This window comes from Bubalus kerabau, chromosome 1 (genome assembly GCF_029407905.1).
Source record: "Bubalus kerabau isolate K-KA32 ecotype Philippines breed swamp buffalo chromosome 1, PCC_UOA_SB_1v2, whole genome shotgun sequence".
NCBI lineage: Eukaryota > Metazoa > Chordata > Mammalia > Artiodactyla > Bovidae > Bubalus > Bubalus kerabau.
Window position 1 is genome coordinate 73,775,193 of NC_073624.1, and position 25,954 is coordinate 73,801,146.

Below are 25,954 nucleotides of genomic sequence, written 5' to 3' on the forward strand. Positions count from 1 at the left end.
CTATACTTTATTGTGATGATTTGCCCCTTCTTGAAGAATATGGAAAGAAACAATCCTATCTATTGTTACTCTGTTGATATGACTGAGAGCGTTGTGTATTACATCACATTCTGATCTCTTAGGAGAACCCATAGGAGACATAGCTCTCTGCTCTCAGTTGGAGTTGGTATAAGTGCAGGCCCATGTAGGGCTATGCTAGCATCTCAGACTGTGTCATTAGGCACACTGGACATGCAATGAGAGAAAAAAATCTAGTTAATATGTGTCTTATTTTACATTCCACATATAAGTGACTTCTTATGATACTTGTCTTTCTCTTTCTGACTTACTTAGTATGATAATCTCTAGTTGCATACATGTTGCTGCAAATGGCACTATTTCATTCTTTTTTATGACGGAGTAGTATTTCATCAAATAGAGGTACCACATATCTACAAACAAAAACAAACTCACAGACATAGAGCACAGACTTGTGGTTGCTGGGGGGGTGGGGCGGGAGGAGGGAGAGGAGTGGACTGGGAGTCTGGGGTTGGTGCTTAGTTGCTCAGTCATGTCTGACTCTTTGTGACCCCAAGGACTGTAGCCCACCAGGTTCCTCTGTCCATAAGGATTCTCCAGGCAAGAATACTGGGGTGGGTGCCTTGCTCCCCCACCTCCAGAGATCTTCTCAACCCAGGGATGGAACCCAGGTCTCCTGCATTGCAGGCAGATTCTTTACCATCTGAGCCACCAGGGAAGCCCTTGGGGTTGGTAGTTGCAAACTATTACATTTAGAATGGATAAAACAACGAGGCCCTAATGTATAGCACAGGGAACTATATTGAATCAGTTCAGTTCAGTTCAGTCGCTCAGTCATGTCCGACTCTTTGCGACCCCATGAATCGCAGCACACCAGGCCTCCCTGTCCATCACCAACTCTCGGAGTTCACTCAAACTCGTGTCCATAGAGTCGGTGATGCCATCCAGCCTTCTCATCCTCTGTCGTCCCCTTCTCCTCCTGCCCCCAATCCCTCCCAGCATCAGGGTCTTTTCCAATGAGTCAGCTCTTCACATGAGGTGGCCAAAGTACTGGAGTTTCAGCTGTAGCATCAGTCCTTCCAAAGAATACCCAGGACTGATCTCCTTTAGGATGGACTGATTGGATCTCCTTGCAGTCCAAGGGACTCTCAAGAGTCTTCTCCAACACCACAGTTCAAAAGCATCAGTTCTTCGGTGCTCAGCTTTCTTCACAGTCCAACTTTCACATCCATACATGACCACTGGAAAAGCCATAGCCTTGACTAGACAGACCTTTGTTGGCAAAGTAATGTCTCTGCTTTTGAATATGCTATCTAGGTTGGTCATAACTTTCCTTACAAGGAGTAAGCATCTTTTAATTTCATGGCTGCAATCACCATCTGCAGTGATTTTGGAGCCCCAAGAAATAAAGTCTGACACTGTTTCCACTGTTTCCCCATCTATTTCCCAAGAAGTGATGGGACCAGATGCCATGATCTTCATTTTCTGAATGTCGAGCTTTAAGCCAACTTTTTCACTCTCCTCTTTCACTCTATATTGAATATCCTGTGATAAATGGAAAAGAATTTGTAAAAACCATAATGGAAAAGAATCTGTAAAAAGAATGTATAGCTATACATTTTTAACTGAATCACTTTGCTGTATAGCAGAGATTGGCAACAACATTGTAAATCAACTCTACTTCAAAATAGAAAAACATCTGATAAAACTTTTTAGGAGGTGTACTGTATATGGTCAGAGGAAATACTTTTGTCAAGCCACTTGCAGAGGTGTTAAGAATTTCAAGGGGTGTGATCAAGTAACAGTATGCTCAATAAACTCCCCTCTGAGTAGTGTGGCTGGACTTAACTAGAGAGCTTTTGTCTGCTGGGTGGGGCACAGAATTCTACAGTCAGAGACAAATTGCCTGGGATATTGGATGAGAAGCTGAACCCTGTCAGCAACCCTTATTTAAAAACCTGTCATACATGCAGCTCCTGTGTAAATAAATGTGGAAAATTTAAAGACTATCAGCTTGAAGGTATGCCAAAAAGTAGCTTTACCACACACCTACACATCTTGATCTAGTGCTAATGTGAATTCCTTACATAGTTTAACTTCCCCTGAGCAACTAGTTCATTTTTGCATTTATGATCTTTGGGCATCATTACCAATAATGGTTTCTTCTTTGAGGTCCTGGAGCAGAGCTTAGAGCCAAGTATATGGTCCACCTCTCTCAAGTATGAAAAGTCCCTGTATACCTCTGTCCTAAGCTCATCCCTGGGTCCATTTTATTGTCTAACTTTTTTATTTCCTTTTGCCTCATTTCTCCTAATTATTTTATCTTACAAAATGGTGTACATCTTCTCAGACTGCCTTCACTCAATCCTACTTCAGCTTTTAAATTATTATTTTCATGCATGCTAAGTAACACTGAAGAAGCTGATTGGTTCTATGAAGACCTACAAGACCTTTTAGAACTAACACGCCAAAAGATGTCCTTTTCATTATAGGGGACTGGAATGCAAAAGTAGGAAGTCAAGAAACACCTGGAGTAACAGGCAAATTTGGCCTTGGAGTACAGAATGAAACAGGGCAAAGGCTAATAGAGTTTTGCCAAGAGAATACACTGGTCATAGCAAATACCCTCTTCCGACAACACAAGAGAAGACTCTATACATGGACATCACCAGATGGTCAAAACCGAAATCAGATTGATTATATTCTTTGCAGCCAAAGATGGAGAAGCTCTATACAGTCAGCAAAAACAAGACTGGGAGCTGACTGTGGCTAAGATCATGAACTCCTTATTGCCAAACTCAGACTTAAATTGAAGAAAGTAGGGAAAACCATTAGACCATTCAGGTATGACCTAAATCAAATTCCTTATGATTATACAGTGGAAGTGAGAAATAGATTTAAGGGACTAGATCTGATAGACAGAGTACCTGATGAACTATGGATCGAGGTTCATGACATTGTACAGGAGACAGGGATCAAGACCATCCCCATGGAAAAGAAATGCAAAAAAGCAAAATGGCTGTCTGGGGAGGCCTTACAAATAGCTGTGAAAAGAAAAGAAGTGAAAAGCAAAGGAGAAAAGGAAAGATATAAGCATCTGAATGCAGACTTCCAAAGAATAGCAAGAAGAGATAAGAAAGCCTTCCTCAGCGATCAAGGTGAAGAAATAGAGGAAGACAACAGAATGGGAAACACTAGAGATCTCTTCAAAAAAATTAGAGATACCAAGGGCACATTTCATGCAAAGATGGGCTCGATAAAGGACAGAAATGGTATGGACCTAACAGAAGCAGAAGATATTAAGAGGAGGTGACAAGAATACACAGGAGAACTGTACAAAAAAGATCTTCACGACCCAGATAATCATGATGGTGTGATTACTCACCTAGAGCCAGACATCCTGGAATGTGAAGTCAAGTGGGCCTTAGAAAGCATCACTACAAACAAAGCTAGTGGAGGTGATGGAATTCCAGTTGAGCTATTTCAAATCCTGAAAGATGATGCTGTGAAAGAACCGCACTCAATATGCCAGGAAATTTGGAAAACTCAGCAGTGGCCACAGGACTGGAAAAGGTCAGTTTTCATTCCAATCCCAAAGAAAGGCAATGCCAAAGAATGCTCAAACTACCGCACAATTGCACTCATCTCACACACTAGTAAAAGAATGCTCAAAATTTTCCAAGCCAGGCTTCAGCAGTACATGAACTGTGAACTTCCAGATGTTCAAGCTGGTTTTAGAAAAGGCAGAGGAACCAGAGATCAAATTGCCAACATCCGCTGGATGATGGAAAAAGCAAGAGTTCCAGAAAAACATCTATTTCTGCTTTATTGAGTATGCCAAAGCCTTTGACTGTGTGGATCACAATAAAATGTGGAAAATTCTGAAAGAGATGGGAATACCAGACCACCTGACCTGCCTCTTGAGAAACCTATATGCAGGTCAGGAAGCAGCAGTTAGAACTGGACGTGGAACAACAGACTGGTTCCAAATAGGAAAAGGAGTCCGTCAAGGCTGTATATGGTCACCCTGCTTATTTAACTTCTATGCCGAGTACATTATGAGAAACGCTGGGCTGAAAGAAGCACAAGCTGGATTCAAGATTGCCTGGAGAAATATCAATAACCTCAGATGTGCAGATGACACCACCCTTATGGCAGAAAGTGAAGAGGAACTCAAAAGCCTCTTGATGAAAGTGAAAGTGGAAAGTGAAAAAGTTGGCTTAAAGCTCAACATTCAGAAAATGAAGATCATGGCATCTGGTCCCATCACTTCATGGGAAATAGATGGGGAAAGAGTGGAAACAGTGCCCAACTTTATTTTTCTGGGCTCTAAAATCACTGCAGATGGTGATTGCAGCCATGAAATTAAAAGACACTTACTCCTTGGAAGGAAAGTTATGACCAACCTAGATAGCATATGAAAAAGCAGAGATATTACTTTGCCAACAAAGGTCTGTCTAGTCAAGGCTATGGTTTTTCCAGTGGTTATGTATGGATGTGAGAGTTGGACTGTGAAGAAAGCTGAGAACCAAAGAATTGATGCTTTTGAACTGTGGTGTTGGAGAAGACTCTTGAGAGTCCCTTGGACTGCAAGGAGATCCAACCAGTCCATTCTGAAGGAGATCAGTCCTGGGTGTTCATTGGAAGGACTGATGCTAAAGCTGAAACTCCAGTACTTTGGCCACCTCATGCGAAGAGTTGACTCATTGGAAAAGACCCTGATGCTGGGAGGGATTGGGGGCAGGAGGAGAAGGGGACGACAGAGGATGAGATGGCTGGATGGCATCACCGACTTGATGGACATGAGTTTGAGTGAACTCCAGGAGTTAGTAATGGACAGGGAGGCCTGGCGTGCTGCGACTCATGGGTCACAAAGTGTCAGACACGACTGAGCAACTGAACTGAACTGAGGACACTTCAGTTGTGTCCGATTCTTTGAAAACCCTATATTTCGTAGTTGCCGAGCTCCTTTGTCCTTGGGATTTTCCAGGCAAAACTACTGGAGTGTATTTCTGTGCCCTCCTCCAGCAGATCTTCCCAACCCAGGGATTGAACCCATGTCTCTTAGGTCTCCTGCATTGGTAGGCAAGTTCTTTACACCTTCCTCTTCCTCCTTCATTGTCTTTTTCCTCTGCCTCCTCCTCTCTGTGGTAACATCATAAGAGTAACAACAAAAGAGCTGACCTCCACTGTTGTGATTCTACATGAATTGACAGTGACCAAAGGGTATATAATTCAGATGAAAATTCATAATGCATATGGTGGAGGGTAAAAGGGAGGAGTGGCTCAATCAATTTGCCCAATAGTAAAGGGCACATTGTTATATAAATAAACATACATAAGTAAGCAGCAAAGTATGTTAACTGTATGTAGAATCTAAAAACACAATAAAACACAAGTTAGTCACATTGCACCTCACCAAATAAAGCTATTATGTATATTGTTATTAAAAGTATTTCAATATATAATGAGTATCCTTCATTTATAATATGACTCAGTTCAGTTCAGTTCAGTTCAGTCACTCAGTCGTGTCCGACTCTTTGCGACCCCATGAATCGCAGGACTCCAGGCCTCCCTGTCCATCACCAACTCCTGGAGTTCACTCAGACTCACGTCCATCGAGTCGGTGATGCCATCCAGCCTTCTCATCCTCTGTCGTCCCCTTCTCCTCCTGCCCCCAATTCCTCCCAGCATCAGAGTCTCTTCCAAAGAGTTAACTCTTCGCATGAGGTGGCCAATTTTTGGGCCTAAGCTCCTAGCTGTATTTCCAAATGCCTTAGCAGACAATTCCACCAAGATGCCCTAAAGGTACATTAAACTCATCTTCAAAACCAAACTCAGCATCTCTGGAAAGGCACATCTCTGCTCACTCTTGTTCCTCCTTACTCATTAGCATCACTGTCCAGGTTCCTTTCTTTTCTTAACCCTTGCATCCAATCAGTCATCTAGTCCTCTGATTAGATTTGATGTTTCTTTTGAGTCTAAGCTCTCCTCTCTGATGCTAAAGCCATTTCAGATCCTATTATCTCTTCCCTTTACCTGAAGTCTCCTATGGGGGCGTATGTGTACGCCAGGTGTATGTAAAGTTACCTTTGAGGGTAAGTGAAGGAAATAATATATTAGAGATGGTACATATATTTTTACCTGTTCCTTTTTTAAAATTTATTTTTATTGAAATATGTTTGTGTGCGTGCTAGTCGCTCAGTTGTATCTGACTCTGTGACCCCATGGACTGTAGCCTGCTAGGTTCCTCTGTCCATGGGATTCTCCAGGCAAGAATACTGGAGTGGGTTGAATGCCCTTCTCCAGGGGACTCTTCCTGACCCAGGGATTGAACCCGGGTCTCCTGCATTAGTAGGCAGATTCTTGACCGTCTGAGCCACTGGAGAAGCTCAGCCACGGGGGAAGTACAGGGACTATAGTGTTGTGTTAATTACTGCTATATTACAAAGTGATTCAGTTCTGCACACACATACATATGTGTGTGTGTATATATATATACACACACACACACATACAAGCATTCTTTTTTTTTTTTTAGTTATTTTTTTTTAATTTTATTTTATTTTTAAACTTTACATAACTGTATTAGTTTTGCCAAATATCAAAATGAATCCGCCACAGGTATACATGTGTTCCCCATTTTTTAAAAAATATTCTTTCCCATTATGGTTTATCACAGGATATTGGATATAGTTTCCTGTGCATTACAGTAGGACCCTGTTGTTCATTCATTCTATATATAAAAGTTTACATCTGCTAATCCCAATCTCCCATTCCATCTCTCCCCCAATTCCCTTCTCCCTGGCAACCACAAGTTTGTTCTCTATGTCCGTGATTCTGTTTCTGTTTCATAGTTAGGTTTGTGCTGTGCTTAGTTACTTAGCGGTATCTGACTCTTTGAGACCCCATGGACCGTATGTAGCCTCTGACTCTTTGTGACCCCATGGACTGCAGCCTGCCAGGCTCCTCTGTCCATGGGGATTCTCCAGGCATGAATACTGGAATGGGTTGCCATGCCCTCCTCCAGGGGATCTTCCCAACCCAGGGATCAAATCCAGGTCTCCCGCATTTCAGGCAGATTCTTTACTGTCTGAGCCACCATAGTTGGGCTTATTTTTGTCATATTTTAGATTCCACATATAAGTGATATCATATGGTATTTGTCTTTCTCTTTCTGACCTACTTCATTTAGTATGATAATCTCTGGTTTCATCCATCTTGCTGTAAATGGCATTATTTTGTTCTTTTTTATGGCTGAATAGTATCCCACTATATATATGTACCATATCTTCTTTATCCATTCATCTGTTGATGGACATTTAGGTTTTTTCCATGTCTTGGCTATTGTGAATAGTGCTGCTATGAACGTGAAATATATTTCTGACCAAAACAAATGATCCTTTCATATGTTAGACTCTGGGAGAGAAAGGTAAAAGTGCTTCAGAACAAGTTTTAAATGTTTAATTCTTCTAAGAGCTATTTCTCCCAAGGTTTTAAAATTGTGAAATAGAGTTCTTCTATTTGTTTATAAAACACCTTCTTAAGCAATAGATTTCTCTTGAAGGATGTATGAATCTTTTTGAATTATAGTTTTTTCCAGATAATATGTCCAGGAATGGGATTTCTGGATCATATGGAAATTCTATTTTTAGTTTTCTGAGAAACCTCCATACCAAAATGTAAACCTCCAGCTTACATTTCCACCAACAATGTAGGGTTTACCTCTTCCTTTTAACATTTCTGGCTTTTATAATGTACACAGTGGTACAGTTATACATGTAAATAAATAATAGTCATATATAGGACTATGAGGGCCTTCCCAGACGGCACTAGTGATAAAGAACCCCCCTGTCTAGGATAAAGAATCTCCTGCAGGAGACTTGAGATGTGTGTTCAGAGGAGGGCATGGCAACCCACTGCAATATTCTTGCCTGGAGAATTCCATGAACAGAAGAACCTGGTGGGCTATGATTCATAGGGTCACAAAGAGTCGGATACATATGAAGTGACTTAGCATGCACACACGCGTAGGACTATGAACTCAAAAATTTCTGCTGGAGTGTGCAGTCAAAATGGTTTGGAGATGACTAACCTAGACTACTGCAGTTTGTCACCACGCCTTCAGTCCAGCTTCCTTGCAATTCTATTATTCATTGTGAGTTAATACAAGTAAAGTGTTTGGAATAAACTAAGCACTATGTAAGTGTCAACTATTATTATTATTATTATCCTATTCCCAAAATTAACTTTCTGCTGCCTCTTAGATACTCCTAATCGTGCATCTGGACTTTTATTTAGAAGTCTTTAATAAATAAGCCAGTTCTTATATTAGGATTTCCTGGATCCTGGTCTGCTTTGCCAAGTCTTTGTGAGCATAGGCTGACACTGGGCTCTGGCTAGTTGGAGGAGAAAGACTGCTGTCAATCACTGAGGTCAATCACCTCCACAGGATGTGATCACTCTGCTTGCAGCCTCTCCCTTCATCTCTTCCCCTAACACATGTCACTTCCCTAAATCACACAACTGATTATGTCACTGTCCAGTGTAAGAAGGCTTGTGAACTTTATCTATAAAATAAGGTCCACATCCCATTGGGAGAATGAGGCGAATAATAGGTTGAAAAGTTGCTACCTAGGATTTGTAGAGTTTTGTGTTCTGCTGTATTTGCTGAGAAAATGAGAAGAGCACAGTATTAGGGCTTCAGAGGCAAGTGGCATGAATTCAAGCCCATCCCTATTATGTGTAGTCTTGGGTAAATCACTTCTTGTCTCCATGATTTGGTTTTCTTCTATGCAAAATTGCATAATGATACCTGCCTCATAGGATTGTAAGATAACACATTTCATATTCTTGGGAACCAATATGTTCTTAATAAATGGCAGCACTTAAAAAAATGAAGTATGGTTGAATTACAATGTATGGTAGTTTCTGATATATAGCAAAATGATTCAGTTTATATATATATATTCTTTTTCAAACTATTTTTGGATAGTTTATTACAGGATATTGAATTTGGTTCCCTGTGTTATATAGTACGACCATTGTTTATCTGTTTAATATATGGTAGTGTGTATCTGCTAATCTCAAACTCCTAATTTATCACTCCTCCACCACTTTTCCCCTTTGGCAAACAAATTTGTTATGTCTGTGAGTCAGTTTCTGTTTTGTAAATAAGTTCATTTGTATCATACTTTAGAGTCCACATGAGTGATATAGTATGGTATTTGTCTTCTCTGACTTCATATGGTATGATAATCTCCAGGTCCATCCATGTTGCTGCAAATGGCATTGTTTCACTCTTTTTATGGCTGAGTAATATTCCATTGCATACCACACGTTCCTTGTTTAAATTTTTATTTTATGTTGGAGCATAGTTGATTAATAATGTTGTGTTGGTTTCAGGTGTACCATAGAGCGATTCAGTTATGCATATACATGTATCTATTCTTTTTCAAACTGTTTTCCCATTTAGGTTATCACAAAATATTGAGCAGTGTTCCTGGGCTATACGGTAGGTCCTTGTTGGTTACTTTTTAAATTAATTTTTATTGGAGTACAGTTGATTTTCAATGTCGTGCCAGTTTCCACTGCACAGCAAAGCAACCCAGCGACACACATACATACACTTTTTTTCCAGTTCTTTTTCCATATAGATCATTATAGAGTGCTGAGTAGAGTTCCCTGGACTGTACAGTAGGTTTCTATTAGTTATCTATTTTATATATAAAATAGTGTGTATATGTCTATCTCAATCTCCCAGTTTATCCTTCCCCATATTTCCCCCTTTGTTACCATAAGTTAATTTTCTACATCTCTGACTATATTTCTATTTTGTAAATAAGTTCATTTGTACCATTTGTTTTAGATTCTCCATATAAGAAATATCATTGTTTATCTTTGATTTACTTCACTCAGTATAATGATCTCTAGGTCTATCCATGTAGCTGCAAATAGCATTACCTCATTCCTTTTATGGCTAGTATTCCACTGTGTATCCCACATCTTCGTTATCCTTTCATCTGTTGATGGACATTTAGGTTGTCTCCATGCCTTAGGTATTATAAATAGCGCTGCTATGAATGCTAAAATGCATATATCTTTTTGAATTATAGTTTTCTCCAGATATGTGCCCAGGAGTGGGATTGGGGGATCATATGGTAACTCTCTTTTAGTTTTTTAAAGAATCTCCATATGGTTTTCCATAGTGGCTGCATCATTTACATTCCCAGTTGGTAACACTTTCATTTGTAATATTTTCACACCATTAGAAAGTCTTCACTAATGGGATATTTAACATAGTCTAGTTAGAGAAGATTTCTTGAAAGAAATGACAAGCTGGGAGCTGACATAAATAGGAGTGTTGCAGGCTCTGACAACAGAGTGTAGTGTGGCCTGGCTGAAGCAGAGACAGAACTGGGAGGGAAAGATGAGGCTGGAGAGCTAGTCCAGAGTCAGGGAAAGAATATCTTCTCTTTTTTATGATATTGCAAAGTTTTAACTTCTATTCAATTGCAACCAACTTTATTTCCATAAACTAGCACATGCAAAGACCATTCTATACCACACTCAGAAAACTAAAGCAGCATCTTTATTTTATACAAACAGTATAAAATGTTTATGTAAGAGCTGTGTTTTGTTTACAATATATTATATTGCTTCAAGCCAATGCCAACAGTTCATACATATATTCCCTATTTTATTGTTTACAATATATTATATCATTAAATGTCACTACCACAATGTTATTTCTTTCTATCTCTTTTTTAATACTGAATTCTCTGGAATCATGGTAAGGTCATGGTAAGGTAAAATGTATTATGAGTTTAAGGGGAATTTAAAAAATGTGACAAGTGTCTAAATACATGACAAAATAAGTTGAAATGCTAAGACTTCAGCACTGTTAACTGCTTCATCCAAACCCTTGTGATTTATGCATTTTTGTTCCATTTATCTTCTCTAATGTTGCCCAGCCTCTCAATACCGTGAATGCATTGCACTTTTGGAAATTATCTGCCAAGTACACACTGAAAAGACAAAAATTTAACCTGAACAACTGACATAACATAAAGTTGGTCCCAAAGCACCGAAACAAGAAAATCGATACCATCATGCTACAGCTGTACTTAGAAAACTTAAAAGGAAGAGTAAATATCAGCTCAGTGATTTATAATGAAGCTAATAAAATTCAGGCCAGTATTCTTAACTGTACTAAACATTACTTGAACATTCAACACATGAAAGGTTAACAAAGGCTATGAACTTGGTGTAACTTAAAATGTTTCAGATGTCGGAGTTCACCAGATGTAATTGGATTCAGGTGGGTCCTGCCGCTCCTCGGCCTTTTTAACTGAAGGCGTGTGCTGCCTGAGCTGGGCGCCTGCTGGCCTCAGGGCATGCAGGAGGCTGGCTCCATACCCTGCAAAATTATTCACAGCTTAAAAGAAAAGAAACTACAAAAACAAGCTCTTCAGATTCATTATTCACCATTCAAATTAAATCCATTTTCCCTTTCCAACCCAGAGTGAAAGACCACAGTGACCACAAAAAGCTACCTGAATGATGAGATGTTACAGGTTCAAGATCTCTTTTAAAAGAAATTCATTTTACTAACTCCATCAAATCTGGCTTCCATTGAATCTCTGATTCACTATATATTTTGGTCATGCCACGCTTGAAGCAAACTTGGGATGAATGTTATTGAATGGAAGGATGTTCTCCATCCAAAGGCTCGTAAGGATCGAGCACTGAGGTCTCATTGCAGGAGTGCTTCTGCAGAGAATGTTGTCATTGATCCTTTCATTGCCTTGCAAAACCAACCTCCATTATTATTGAACTGCAGTCCATGGGGTCACGAAGAGTCGGACACGACTGAGCGACTTCACTTTCACACATCGGAGAAGGAAATGGCAACCCACTCCAGTGTTCTTGCCTGGAGAATCCTAAGGACAGGGGAGCCTGGTGGGCTGCCATCTATGGGGTGGCACAGAGTCAGACACGACTGAAGTGACTTAGCAGTAGCAGCAGCAGCAGTTCAATAATAACAACTCCCATTCTTCATAAAGATCACATGATTAGGCATGGCTATTGCATTTACACAAAATATGAATTTTATAATAATTAAGGACTTCCATAAGTCAGACAGAGAAGGAGAATTATTGTATGAGATCCCTTATATGTGGAATCTAAAAAAAATGATACAAACAAATTTACTTACAAAAAAGAAAGAGACTCATAGACTTAGAGAATGAACTTCTGCTTGCAGGGGGTGAAGGAGAAGGATGGGTAGAAGGGATAGCTAGGGAGTTTGGGATGAACATGTACACACTGCTATGTTTGAAATGGACAACCAACAAGGACTGCATAACACAGGGAACTCTGCTCAATGTTATATGGCAGCCTGGATGGAAGGTGAGTTTGGGGGAGAATGGCTACATTTATATGTGTAGCAGAGTCCCTTTGCTATCCACCTGAAACTATCACAACATTGTTTATGAATTGGCTATACCCCAATACAAAATAGAAAGTTTTAAAAAATGAATCAATCTAAAAGAATTTAGGAAAAGAGAAGTGTTTAAAAAAAAAGTACACCAGTACATATATTAGAGAAGGGTTAGGAATTGAACTGACTCCTTCTCAGTGGGCTTTTGTGAGCCTTGGTCAAGATGGGTGTCTACTGATAGCATTTCCAGTTCATTGTAAGAGGAGTATAACACAATAATACAATGTGAGCTGTCAGTTACACAACTCAAGACTTCTTTTCTTCTTACTTATAAACTTCTGAAGATGCCTGGATCACTGACTCACTTCTGCTGATTTCCTAAAACTGATCTAAGACAGCAGTTAAAAATCTGCCTCCATCTTCCTGTGCATTAGAGTCAAGTTTGGCATTTCATTTGTTCCCTGTAGTTTTTAAATGCAAGCATGCCGTTAAGTAACTGCTGAGAACAGAATGCTTTGTTCCTGAATGCTTTTCTTTGAATTGTCAGCATGTAGGCTAGTAGCTCTTGGACCCGCCAAGACAATGAGCCAACAATCCCTACCCTGCTGCTCACCCTGCCACCCATGAAGCCCAAACCTCCCTGGTGAGGCAGAGCCCGAGCCAGGAAGTCTGTCTCCAGTGTCCTCCTCCCAACTAGGATGTCTGGGTGTCTAGGACCTCCCAATGTGTCGCCTCACTGGAAATCTGTTCTTAGTGGAACTCTCTGCCTCACAGCTTCCTTGTCATCTCCTTTTAAGCAAAATTAACCTCACTCTTTCAGCCTGATTCTCTCAGCCACTGTACAAAATGGCTGGGGGGCCTCTCCTGTAAAACATGCTTGCGTTTTAATCAAGCACCAAGGCATCTTCTTGACATGCATGGCTGAATCTGAAATGCATGGCTGAATCTGAAGTGCATGGCTGAATCTGAAGGCGGCAGAGATGACAAAAGCTTTCAGCAGAAAAGTCTACAAGTGAGGGTGCTACTGGGGCTGGGAGACCTGTCAGAACTGCTCATCTAAACTGCGTGCATGAGGGCCTCTCACTTGCCTTCTTGGAATGGTTAATTATCTATAGGTCTTTTACCTGAAGGAAGGTCCCCTTCTGCCCCATTTGGTACCATTCCATCATTCCCACCTGGGTAAAGGAGCCATTTTCCAGAGGAATCCACTTTTTGTTAAGCTATGTCCACCTGAAGCCAATTCAACCTACCATCCAGCCAAGGCAATGGTGAAAAAAAGACTCAGCTCAATGGCTCAGTGTAGCGTAGGCCAGACACCAATATACTTTAAAACAAACAAACATGTAAAGCTACACATAACTGGTTTTATACATATCAGAATAGTACAATGTGTGTTATAAAATATGTACAAAAAGTAGGAATTAGAGATTGAGATATATAACTATACATATAAAATTTCTACATAAATGTAATAAAAGAACATAAAATATTTTTTAAATCTCTTCAAACTAATATTTTCCCTCAGCACCCCCAGATGATTATTCCACACTCACTGGGCTATATGCATCACCCTTTGGAGACCATTAGAAAAACACCTGATATGAAAGTGATCTGTTCACTTTGTGTACATTATTTTGGAAACAACTTGATAGGCACAATCTGGACTTCTATTAATCAAGGGAGCTGCATGACTGAATGAAGCCTTTCTTTGCCCACAGAAAGTAGCCAGTGGGTCCATCCTCAGCAGTTAAGAGTTCAAGCTGCAGGATGAAACTGCAGAAATGCATTATTTATTTCCTTCACTTGCTGATCAACTGCCCCTCTCTCTCGATTCTGGGCACCACCAGGAAGGATCTTTTCTGTCTGTTCACTGATATGTTTCCAGTGCCTCGATTCATGCTTAGCACAGAGACGATATCAATCAAAACAGAATGATTGAATTTAGCAACTTTAACTTTCATTTTATGCATAAAATAGACCAGTGGTTTATTATCTTATCAGATCAGATCAGTCACTCAGTCGTGTCAGACTCTTTGCGACCCCATGAATCGCAGCACGCCAGGCCTCCCTGTCCATCACCAACTCCCGGAGAGATAGTCCATTTTTGGTGGTCAGTAAATGTGAAAAAAAATACAACTCCATGTTAACATCTCTCCTGTACTTCACAGACCTTTTCTCTCCCTTGAAAGAACCTATTTAAAGCATCCCAAAACCAACACAGTGTAAAGATTTTACACAGCAAAACTCTTCATGATCTAATGCTCCTTGATCAATCCTGAACGATAAAATGAGAACTGTGTAGCTACTGATCTACATTTGATTTAGAAATCTTACTTTTATTCATTTCTATCATAGTTAACATACCATATTACCAAACCAACCTGGAGTACTAATTTAACCTGGAAAATATTTGTGGTGATATTTTACAGATGTGGTGGTATTTTACAGCGATGCTTTCTTTCCTCTACACTCTAAAGCTTAGAGAGTTCTGGTGGTAGTGGGGACCACTGGAGAGAGCAGGAAGAGGAGGAGAAGTTGGTTTTATGCAACGGAAAGCAGAGCTGAGTTATGGCTTGTCTGTCCTGGCCTTTGGAGCCAGGAAATAGACGTGCAAGAGTCTGGCTCCCCAGACAGTTCACACTTACTTTTATTGCAGTGTCTCCCGTGCCAGCCTTCCTGACACTGGCACTTGTTGGGTTCGTGGCAGGTTCCATGTGTGCCGCAGCCAGGTTTGCAGACAGCTGGAGTCAAAGGAGATAAATAGAAAGTTTCCTGAGCTTTCACCAGTTAACAGAATTATGCAGCTGTCTTCCCCGCAGTTCTTTCGAATGTGTTAGTTTTGGCTTCATCCCTTCATGTGTTTTCCTAAGTCAATCTCCAGCTAGAAGTCAGCTTTGGACTCTTTTGAGTCAGTCCTGGAAGTGAGCTAGACTTGATGTTTCTCCGTGACAAAAGACACTCAGGAGGACTTTGAAACTGCCAGGCAATGGAAGTTAATCTTCCTTAAGAAAACTCCTAATAGTTAAAAAGTTTGGTGGTGTGTGCAAATGTGTCCAAGTTTGTTTTTTTGTTTTTTGTTTGTTTTTTTACATGCATGGATTTCATGTCTTTGGTCTACCTCAAGAAACATAAATTTCAGTGAAGAAAGGTTAATTGTGATGCCTCAGCAACATGCAGTAGGTACAGAAGTTAGGAAGTAAGAGAGAAGAGATCCCTGCTAGTTTAACTACCCGATAACACAGGTCGGCTGTGTGTACAGGGTACTTACGCTTTGAACAGAGGTCTCCTTGGTAACCTTTGGAGCACTTGCATTTGTTTTTACCAATGCATTTACCTCCATTTCGACAGGGCTGTGGGCATTTGCCTGAAATAGAAGAATGCAAATAAGCAAGGAACTCTGTTCTCCTTTCAGAGGCAATTACATTTTTTCAAAGGAATCGCAAGGCTTTGAGAGGATCAAGGCTTTTAAGTGGCAGTTATTTCCACTTATTTCCGATCAACCCTGGCTTTGTTACTGTTTGAGCTTCGTTTTGGGGACAAATAGGCTCATATTTTATAATTTTGGATATGAATCTTCCACAATGAGTATTGTTCAAATGCTGTATTTACATCACTTTTTTGACAAACAATGTTTTAACTGATTCATAAAAACTTGTAATTCAAGATATATTAAAAGTGAAGATATGGATGGCCCCCTAAGTGATCTCTCCTCTGAGTTCTGATTTTTGACTGTCACTGTTTCTGAAAGCAGGCCTATACCTGGACACGATGACTTCTGCCTTAGCCTAGGATTCTCCAGAAATCAGGACCTGCCTGCAGAGTTTATTTGGGGAAGTGATCCTTGGGATGAGGAATAGGGGGCAGGGAGAGTCAACAGCAGAAGAGAAAAAGCCAACACAAAAGTATGTTTGTAGATTGTTCATCACTGCAGGCAACTGGGCTCTATTCTGCAGCATCTTTCTGAGGAGTCAGGTAAATGGACTGCTCCTTCAAGTTGCCTGAAGGGAGAGAGAGGGGAGCGTTTATTCATCTGCACCAGTGTCCACTGACCAAAGGTCACCCCATGGAATAACTTTCTTGAATTTCTAGTCTGTGACTACAGATTATATATGTATAATCTGTATATATGTGCAGTTGCTCAGTCATGTCTGACTCTCAAGAGTCTTCTCCAACACCATAGTTCATCAATTCTTCAGGGCTCAGCTTTCTTTATGGTTCAATTCTCACATCCATACACAACTACTGGAAAACTATAGCCCTGACCATACAGACCCTTGTTGGCAAAGTAATGTCTCTCCTTTTTAATATGCTGTCTAGGTTTGTCATAGCTTTTCTTTCAAGGAGCAAGCGTCTTTTAATTTCATGGCTGTGGTGACCATCTGCAGTGATTTTGGAGCCCAAGAAAATAAAGTCTCTCACTGTTTCCATTGTTTCCCCATCTATTTGCCATGAAGTGATGGGACCGGATGCCATGATCTTCGTTTTCTGAATGTTGAGCTTTAAGCCAACTTTTTCACTCTCCTCTTTCACTTTCATCAAGAGACTCTTTAGTTCCTCTTCACTTTCTGCCATAAGGGTGGTGTCATCTGCATACCTGAGGTTATTGATATTTCTCCTGATAATCTTGATTCCGCCTTGTGCTTCCTCCAGCCCAGCGTTTCTCATGATGTACTCTGCATAGAAGTTAAATAAGCAGGGTGACAATATACAGCCTTGACGTACTCCTTTCCCAATTTGGAACCAGTCTGTTGTTCCATATCCGGTTCTAACTGTTGTTTCTTGACCTACATATAGGTTTCTCAGGAGGCAGGTAAAGTGTTCTGGTATTCCCATCTCTTTAAGAATTTTCCACAGTTTGTTGTGATTATATATATATATATATATATATATTTTTTTTTTTTTTATATTCAGTACTCAGGAGTCTCTGGTGGGAAGCGAGAGACGTGTGGCTCAGCTCAGGTGCAATCAGACTATGTTTGTACAGATTAGGTCATAGCAGTGATGGAGGGAAAGGCTGCCTGAGAAGGATTTGAGGTGGGGCACACAAAGTCCTTGATTCCACACTTGGGCATTTTTCTGGAATGTCTCAGATCCTAATAATACTTCATGCTTTATCTCTGTGCCAAATGAGGAGTGCTGATATTTTCACAGATCTCTGCATCCCAGGATTTTAGAGCTGGATGTAGATGTAAAAATCATATTTTTCTTCTTTCTTACTTCTATGCATGTGCAATCTAGAATTTGCCATCCTGAGGCAGAAGTTTTTTCTGGGTAAGCATTATGCTTGACAGACATGAAGTGAACCCCATATGAAAATCATTTTGCTAAAAACACTTTTTTTTATTTATCCAAAATGACTTTCCTCACATATAAATAATCCAACATGTACTCACTGTGGAGATCAGAGAGACAATTGAGATGTTAGTGTCTCTCAGAAAACTGAAATGCCATTAGAGCTGTAGGCCTTTCTGACACAGGGATGTTTCACAGAAAGGTGTTAAAACAACCTTAATACTTGAATGCCACCTTTCTATCAACCATTAAAATCCAAAAGAACCCTTTTTGCTAGGTTTGCACACAAAGAATAGCATTTACTCTGTGGTCAAGATCCAACTTCAATTTTAGGAAAGGAATATCTAACTCTGAATTTCCATTTGTATCAAAGGAACATCTGATCCCATCATATGCTCAGAATTGGATACTCTACAACATACTGGGGTTTCTCAACTAAGCAAGATGTGGGACAATAATTATATGGCAGAGAAGATAGAGGATGTATTGTGAACTACTTGGGGGGCCCAAAGTTCCCCATATTCCATGAGATGTGAACTTAGTATCCAGAGAGAATGGAGAGAATGGCTGATAGAATCTTTTCATTGTCTCCAAGAATGTTTTTGTTCCCTTGGCAAGAGGGAAGTGAGGACCCTGAGGCTCACTGCAGCCAACAGGGAAGACGTTCTCTCCCAGTTATCACAGAACAGAAATCTCTTTGCAGGTGACTGTTAGAAGGCCATTCCTAGATCAAACCTCATGGAGCAAAAGTATCATGAAGGGATGACTGTTTTAAAGTTCAGAATTCTATAAATGTCTTTAATATTGACTTTCTTTTCCTAAAACTATATTGTGAACAAATTCTTATCATTGGATAGTGGAACCCTGAGTCAACGTGAGAAATCACACATTTTTACCCAAATGAGACTAAGCACTGCCTGAAGACAAATAGATTTGACTAATTCTAAACAATTCAAATTTTAGCTATAACCAGTGAGGACAGTAGGATAAGGTACTGACAAAATAAAGATATTAAACATCCTCCACCCATCAGATTGTGAGGTAAATTTGTGACTATCCTTCACATAGAGAAAAGATGAAAATGGTTTACCATAAGTGCCAACAACCACCATCTCTGAGTCTTAGAATTTTACAAGTGATTTTTAACTGTTTTATCCAATATTCTAATTTTTTATGGCAAACATTTTATATAGATTACCTTTACAATAATAAAACCCATTAAGGTATTTAAAAACCCACTTTTGGTACAGTATAAATAATTTGGTTTCTTAAACTGAAGGTTTGTTAAGAAATCTTATAAAGTTTATGAACCTTAAAGAACAAGAAAAACATGTATATATATCCAGATACTTCTAACCATCGTCGTTTGTTAACCTGCAAGTATATCTCACAATCAAGTCAGAATGAAGTTTGAAAAGCCATCAACTTTGATAGAGGCCAGGAGAAATGATAATAGCATCAGAATACATATTTTATCTTAAAAAAAAGAGACAATAATAAATATTGGTAAGGATATGGAGAAATTGGAACCCTTGTACATTGCTGGTGGGAATGTAAAATGGTACAGCCATTTTGGAAAATAGTTTGGCAGTTTCTCAAAAAATTAAAGAGTTAACATATGGTCTAGCAATTCCACTCCCAGGTATACTCAGGAGAACTGAAAACATGTTCACACAAAAACTCGTACACAAATATTCATAGCAGCACTACTATTTGTAGTAGCCCTAAAGTGGGGACAGCCCAGGTGCCCATCAGCTGATGGATGGATAACCAAATGTCGTTGGTATATCCACACAATGGAATATTATTTAGCAAGTAAAAGGAAGTAATGATATATGTAACAATAGAGGTGAACCTTGAAAATACGCTAAATGAAAGAAGTCAGACATAAAAGGCCACATATTGTATAATTCTATTTATATGAAATATCTAATATCTAAGTACATTAGTGGATTCCAGGGGTTTGGGGTGAGGACCATGAGGAGTGACTGCTGATGGGAATAGGGTTTCTTGGGGGGATGGTAACATGTTCTAGATGTAGATGCTGTACAACTTGGTGAATATAATCAATATCAATTGTATGCTTTAAAATAGTTTCATGTATGTGAATTATGTCTCATGTTAAAAATAAGATATATAATTCAACTTTTTGTCTCTATTACACTATAGGCACTTTTCAATACAAGGCCCATTTTAATTTTTCCTGGTAATATGGTTCTGGCGATAGAAAAAAAAATTTCCTAAAAGGATTTGAGTATAACTTGTGATGGCAATAATCAAGAGCTTTCAAAGGCCCACATTTTTGGTGCAATTAGGGGAAAAAAAAGAATAGAAAACATTATCTCTGCCAATGGAAAGGTCATAAACCTAAGGGCATGAAAGAGCATATGTCCATGAAGAGAAAGGAACCCATGAACAAAGATTCATAAACATGAACCAATTAAGTACACAAAGTCTGAGTGTAAGTGTGTGGAGAAAATTGAGGGGAATTAGTTCAGAGATATCTTTATCGGGGCAGGGTAATTAACAAGAACAGAAACCACATCCTGACAATTAAATTACATGTTCTATGAAAACTTCAGAAGTATTTCATTTGAACTCTATAAAAAAAAAATCGTCATTTCAGCTATTACTCATTAAAGTGAAAAAATCCCCACAAATAAATTAGAGGTTGAAAGTTAAAATAGTAAGTCAGTATTATTTAAATCTGAACCCACTACAACTTCAGAAACTATGGCTAGAGCAAACACAGTGGTGTTTTATGGATATAATACAGCTGGAGGTGAAAATGCCATATTCCAGAACTTCCAGAAAAGTAGGGACATGCTCACTCACATTCCTTTTGTTTCTTCCTGAGCCAGGCTTTGGTGTTATCTGTTTTTGGGGTCACAAAGCAATCTAGGGTGAGGTTGGCTCATTTCTGAGTTGAGCAGAGAGCTTCAGTGACAGGAAGATAACAGGGCCAGGGCAAAGAGTCTGGTATCCTGGTTCCCAAAACAATGATTATCCACCACATTCCACTCTTAAATTTTTTTTTTTTTTTTGGTATCACAGCATGACAAACATCTAGAGAAGGCATAATGCGCATTGATTTTAAGTTTATGGATCAACTATTTTTTTTTTGTCAACCATAAATAAACACTTAAGAGACACTTCCTTAATCTAGATACAGAGTATTTTAGGCACATCAGAAAGTTTTATTGTGCTCCCAATCACTATTCTGGTTTCTATGATCTCCTATTACTTTTGCCTGTTCTTGAACTTCATAAAAATGGAATCATCCAGCATGCATTTTCGTGTGTCAAACTTCTTTTACTTAGTATAACATCTGTGCAATTCATTCACGCTGTTGTGTGCGCTATTAGATGCTTTTGTTTTTATTGCTCTTTGCCTTACTTCCCTCCTTTTTCTTGAGTCTGTCCTTTTCTCTGAGATGGATTACTAGGCCCTGGCTGGTTGGGAAATGTGGCAGTGAGTTGGGAAATGTGAACAGAAAGAAGAAAGCCAGAGGTGGGGGAAAAAGACTCTATGCCCGCAGGTAAGTGAACAAATTCCAGCTGTCCTAAAGCTCTGGTCTACATTTCTAGTCTCAAACTATGGACTCTCCACAAGAAACAGTGCAACATGGTGAAGAGCGCCAAACCAGACACAACCGAGTCAGAGAGTGTTTAATGAGTCAGCTGAGCTGATCTATGCCCCCTCCTCTACCCCACTGTTAGCAAAAATGGATGGCGGCTGAATCTAGTAAAAAGAAACCCCTGGCCTGAGACCTTAAGACAAGCTATTCATTGTCTCAGGGCTTCAGATTCCTCATCAATAAAATGAAGGGGTTGGACGGTGCTGCTAACATTCCCCACCCCAAACAAAGACAATGCAGGTCAGCACTCACTTGTTTCACACTGCTCTCCCTCTAGTCCTGGAGGGCAAATACACTTTCCAGGGTAGAAACAGGTCCCTCCATTAAAGCAGGTGGCTGAGCAATTTGCTGTTAGAATGAATAACAGGGTATTGCATTAGATAGTCACTTAAATCTAACAACAACATTTCATTAAGGCTAAGTGATACTTCTTAGGCATCTGCTACTTGCCCATTTACTTATTTAATAAAATAAGCCATATTACCCAGACAGCAGTGGTAATCAATTGCTTGACCATTTGCAGATTCAGGCAATATAACAGGATACCACACACGTGACACCGGACCCACCTCTAGGGGTTTGTTTGCCTCTTAGTGAAAAAAGGCAACAGTGGGTAAAAACAAATATCTTTTTAATTTTATTGTAAATATCTATGCTCTTAAAAGGAGAAGAATGCTATAAACCCAAGAAAATATTCAAGATGAACGAAGAATAAAAGGAGAAAACCTTCTTTGGAGCAGATAAAAGGGAGAGAAGTCATAAATATTAGGATTGGACAAAGGAGAAAGCAACTTTTTTCCTGATTAAGAAGAACAGAGATGCATCTTATATAACAGAAATTTTTGAAAAAAATAAGTTTTTATGACGTTTGCAAGAAAGAGTAATTATATTCAGGAAAAGGCAGCCTATTCCCCTTTATGAGATCCCGTAGGCAGGGAAGTGGCAGCAGCATGAGCTAGAGGGATGAAGAAAGTGGGTATGTGATTGTGGGAGTCCAATAAACTAGATTTTCCAGGTGATAATCATACTGCTGGTAATTCATCCTAAACCCTCCTTTTTAGAGTCAGCTTCTGGAGTTTCACTGCTCACTGGCACCTAAAATAGAGGGAGGACAGAAATGAAAACGGGGGAGAGCAAGTATCTAAAAATAGACAAGTTGGCTCATTCTATAACGGAGATGAAAATAAGAACGTAGCTATTCCAGTTTCACGGCCTATTTGTTCTTGTCCTATATAAAACAGGCCAAAATTGGCTGTAGGTGAATGAAAGCTGAAATAAGCATCCAGGAAGAAAATCAGAAAGGATTTCCAAAAGTTCTAAGTGTGTGCTTTCTTTGCGGAAATGAAATCCAACTAAAATATTCTATGAATATCATGCTTCCTAAATGATAAAGCTTTCGTTAAAAATCATAAGCATCTCCTAGCTTAAGGCCATGCTGTACTTGCCTTGGCAAAATCAAGCTTCCTGTCATGGAGGGTAACAGCAGCGCTAGAGGACAGGAGTTAGGATTTAGGAGAATCCGTTTTTTGAGCTTCCTCTTTGTTACTTGCCGCTAACATTGTTGAAAGTGAAGTGCTGCTCAGTGCTGTCTGACTTCGCAACCGCATAGGCTGTACCTCACCAGCCTCCTCTGTCATGGAATTCTCCAGGCAAGAATATTGGAGAGGGTAGCCATTCCCATTCTTCTCCAGGGTAGTATCTTCCCCACCCAGGGATCGAACCCAGGTCTCCTCCTTGCAGGCAATTACCATCTGAGCCACTGAAGCTAATATTAGGGCTGGACCTTTTTTAATAATCTAGAATTATTATGGAATGTTTCACAAATTTGCCGGTCATCGTTACACAGGGGCCATGCTAATCTCCTCTGTACTGTTCCAACGTTATCACATATATTGCCAAAGTGAGCAGAGGACAGTTGTTTTTGTGAGCATGTCCTATCTCCCCACTTGCCCCTGTTTCTCCTGGGGATAACAGGAGATGAGAAAACATCAGGATCTGTGTCCACTTTGCTGGATCTCACTGGACACTATCCTTACTAACATGTACAATGCAATGAACCTGGGAGTTTAATCAAAAGTTACAGAATGTGACAAACATTACAAATGTGACAAAACTGATTATTGAATCTGGCCACACCCTTAATAATTGCATAATTGCTTCTCTCCATCTCTGTTGTGCGATGATTCTTGACTAAGAAAATGAGCCAGAGACACCAAAGGACTTTCACTGGGGCTGAAGGTTTGCTGGGCCAGTATTTAACCACTCAGCTGTTAATGTTTACAACAGATGTCCCAAGAGCCAATGAAAGTTAATCTTTAGTGTTTCTTTAAATCTGTAGTGCTAAGGTCTAGTTCCATGCCAGTAATTAAACCATTTTTCAGAAGCTCTATACTCCCTCCTGGATAATAAATGCATCTTTTGGTTGAGATAGTAAAAAAACATTATTTCTTTTAATGTTCCCAGATCTCCAGTGAGACCAAGTGGAATTTCAACAGACTTTCCAAAAGAATAAGAAAAAGTTACTGGAATCTAACAAGAAGGAAAATCTTTCATCTGAAAGGTAAAATATTACAAATGTAAAAGGACTGGAATACACATAGATATTTTCCTTCACAGGACCATGCAGTGTTGAGACACCCTGGCATAAAAAAGACATTAGAGTTGATTATCAGTCACTGTGCATACTACACCAATAATAAGCCTCATAAATGGTCTTTTAAAATTGGATAATACATTTGTTCTTCATCCAGATTTCTGAAGGATTGGCTCTATTGCCTAGTAAATTTGAGATAATATGAATTTAATTCTGCTTCTAGAATTAAATTCTGCCCAATTCTGAAGTAGCAGAAGGGCCGAATGCTAAATTTAGACAAATGAAAAGAAGCTGCACAAGAAAGAATTTTTTACTCACTGGCTATTATTATCAGTGTCATTAGTGATTAATCTTTATAAAATTTTAAAGTTGTTTTCATTCCAATGCTATAGTTTTCAAAGACCACCTATCAATAAAAGGTAGAGATGTGAACATGTACTCTCAGTTAGCTTAGAGATGGGGGAACCAGGGGTCAATGGCTTAATTTCTATTTACCGTTGGGAAAAGCATGGCCCACAGAGATTGGTTTCTCTACTCAGAGTCACTTGTAGAGGAACCGGGTTCTGAAACAGGTAGCCTGAGTGGCAACATGGTACAGTGGAGGGTGTGAATTTGGGTCAAGCTACTCAAGGTCTATAAACTTTATTTTTCTTATCTGGGACTATGATGAATAATTATTTACATATCTCAAAAGATTGTTAGAACTAAAGTCAGGTAATTGTATGAAGATACTTTGCATATCACAAAATAACAGACAACCATAAATGATTATTCTGACTCATGCTAAGGGCTCTTTCCTTTAGCTTTTCTTTCATTTTAAAAAAGCTGCTCATTTCAATCTTAACTGGTGCTATCTGTATTATCACTAAAGAGACACTTCTTAAAAATAAGCACATTATTTTATTTTGGCCAATCCAATATTTATTTTAGAAAATAGTGCCCTACTCATGCAATTGGCTTTTCTGGTGGCTCAGTGGTAAAGAACCCGGCTGCCAATGTAGTAGATGTGAGTCAGTCCCTGGGTTGGGAAGATCCCTAGAGGAGGAAATGGCAACCCACTCCAATATTCTTTCCTGGAGAATCTCATGGACAGAGGAGTCTGGCGGGCTACAGTCCATAGGGTTGCAAAAGAGTTGGATACAACCAAGCAACTAAACAACAACAACAACTCACACAATTAGCATTTTTGACAAAAGGATAATTTCATTAAATACATACACTTTAAGGATGTTAATTTTTTTCCATCATACACTTTACAGATGTTAATTTTTTTCCATAAAAGATGTGAACCAGGCAAAGTAGATAGGTGTCTTGCAAGACTATGAATCACATCATTCTACTCTAGAGCCATGTTTGAATCTACTTTCTGAGAGTAAAATCTGGCTATGCTGCTGCTTCATAGGAAGGAGGGACCCAAGCTCTCAGGGATGTGATCTGTGAGCAGAGAATTAAATGGGTGATCAGTGAACTTCTAGGTCAGGCAATTTGGAAGAGACTGTTTTAGAAGCTCACCCATAAAACTGATTTGGGACATATGAAAACAGCAATGGGCCAGGAGTAGCTAACTGTCCATGAAACGTTATGCTCCCCTCCCATAAAGGGAAATAGCTGTCCAACCAGGAATGACATTTCTCCTGCTTGCATCCAGGTAGGTAATGAGGCTAATTCCTATCCATGGAATGTGTGTTGAAAGTTTCGTGGGTCACTTTTGGACTTTTTTTGTTTTTTTTTAAAGCAGTGCCTATTCCAATCTTTGCTGGAACCAGAAAGCTCCTAAGCTGTCAGCAGGATCATCAGTGCCTGGGGCCCTGAGTCACTGTATGGAGAACTGCCTTGCCCACTGACCAGGTTCCTGCACTGGAGCATTCTGTGAGTGAATGTAAACTTGTACTGTGTTAAGCTACACTAAAATTTATGGTTAATGTTAAAGCAACCAGCGAAGTGATACACCCTATTTATAAAGCTGTTATGA

General features: G+C 39.5%; 1 protein-coding gene and 1 non-coding gene across 2 annotated transcripts in view; both read right to left on the reverse strand.

Annotated features, from left to right (window-relative positions):
* Positions 1-10,488: 10,488 nt before the first annotated feature.
* The window catches only part of WIF1 (WNT inhibitory factor 1), a 96,128-nt gene continuing 80,662 nt past the window's right edge, over positions 10,489-25,954 (reverse strand). Inside the window, exons 7-10 of the mRNA XM_055579727.1 lie at positions 21,642-21,737; positions 15,729-15,824; positions 15,106-15,201; positions 10,489-11,437 (exon numbers count right to left, since the gene is read on the reverse strand). Of these exons, the coding sequence (XP_055435702.1) occupies positions 11,316-11,437; positions 15,106-15,201; positions 15,729-15,824; positions 21,642-21,737 (410 nt within the window). The 3' untranslated portion in view covers positions 10,489-11,315. The remainder of the gene's footprint in view (positions 11,438-15,105; positions 15,202-15,728; positions 15,825-21,641; positions 21,738-25,954) is intronic.
* On the reverse strand, positions 23,191-23,293 carry LOC129642539 (U6 spliceosomal RNA). Its single transcript, XR_008709805.1, has one exon. It is a non-coding gene; the product is annotated as a U6 spliceosomal RNA (small nuclear RNA).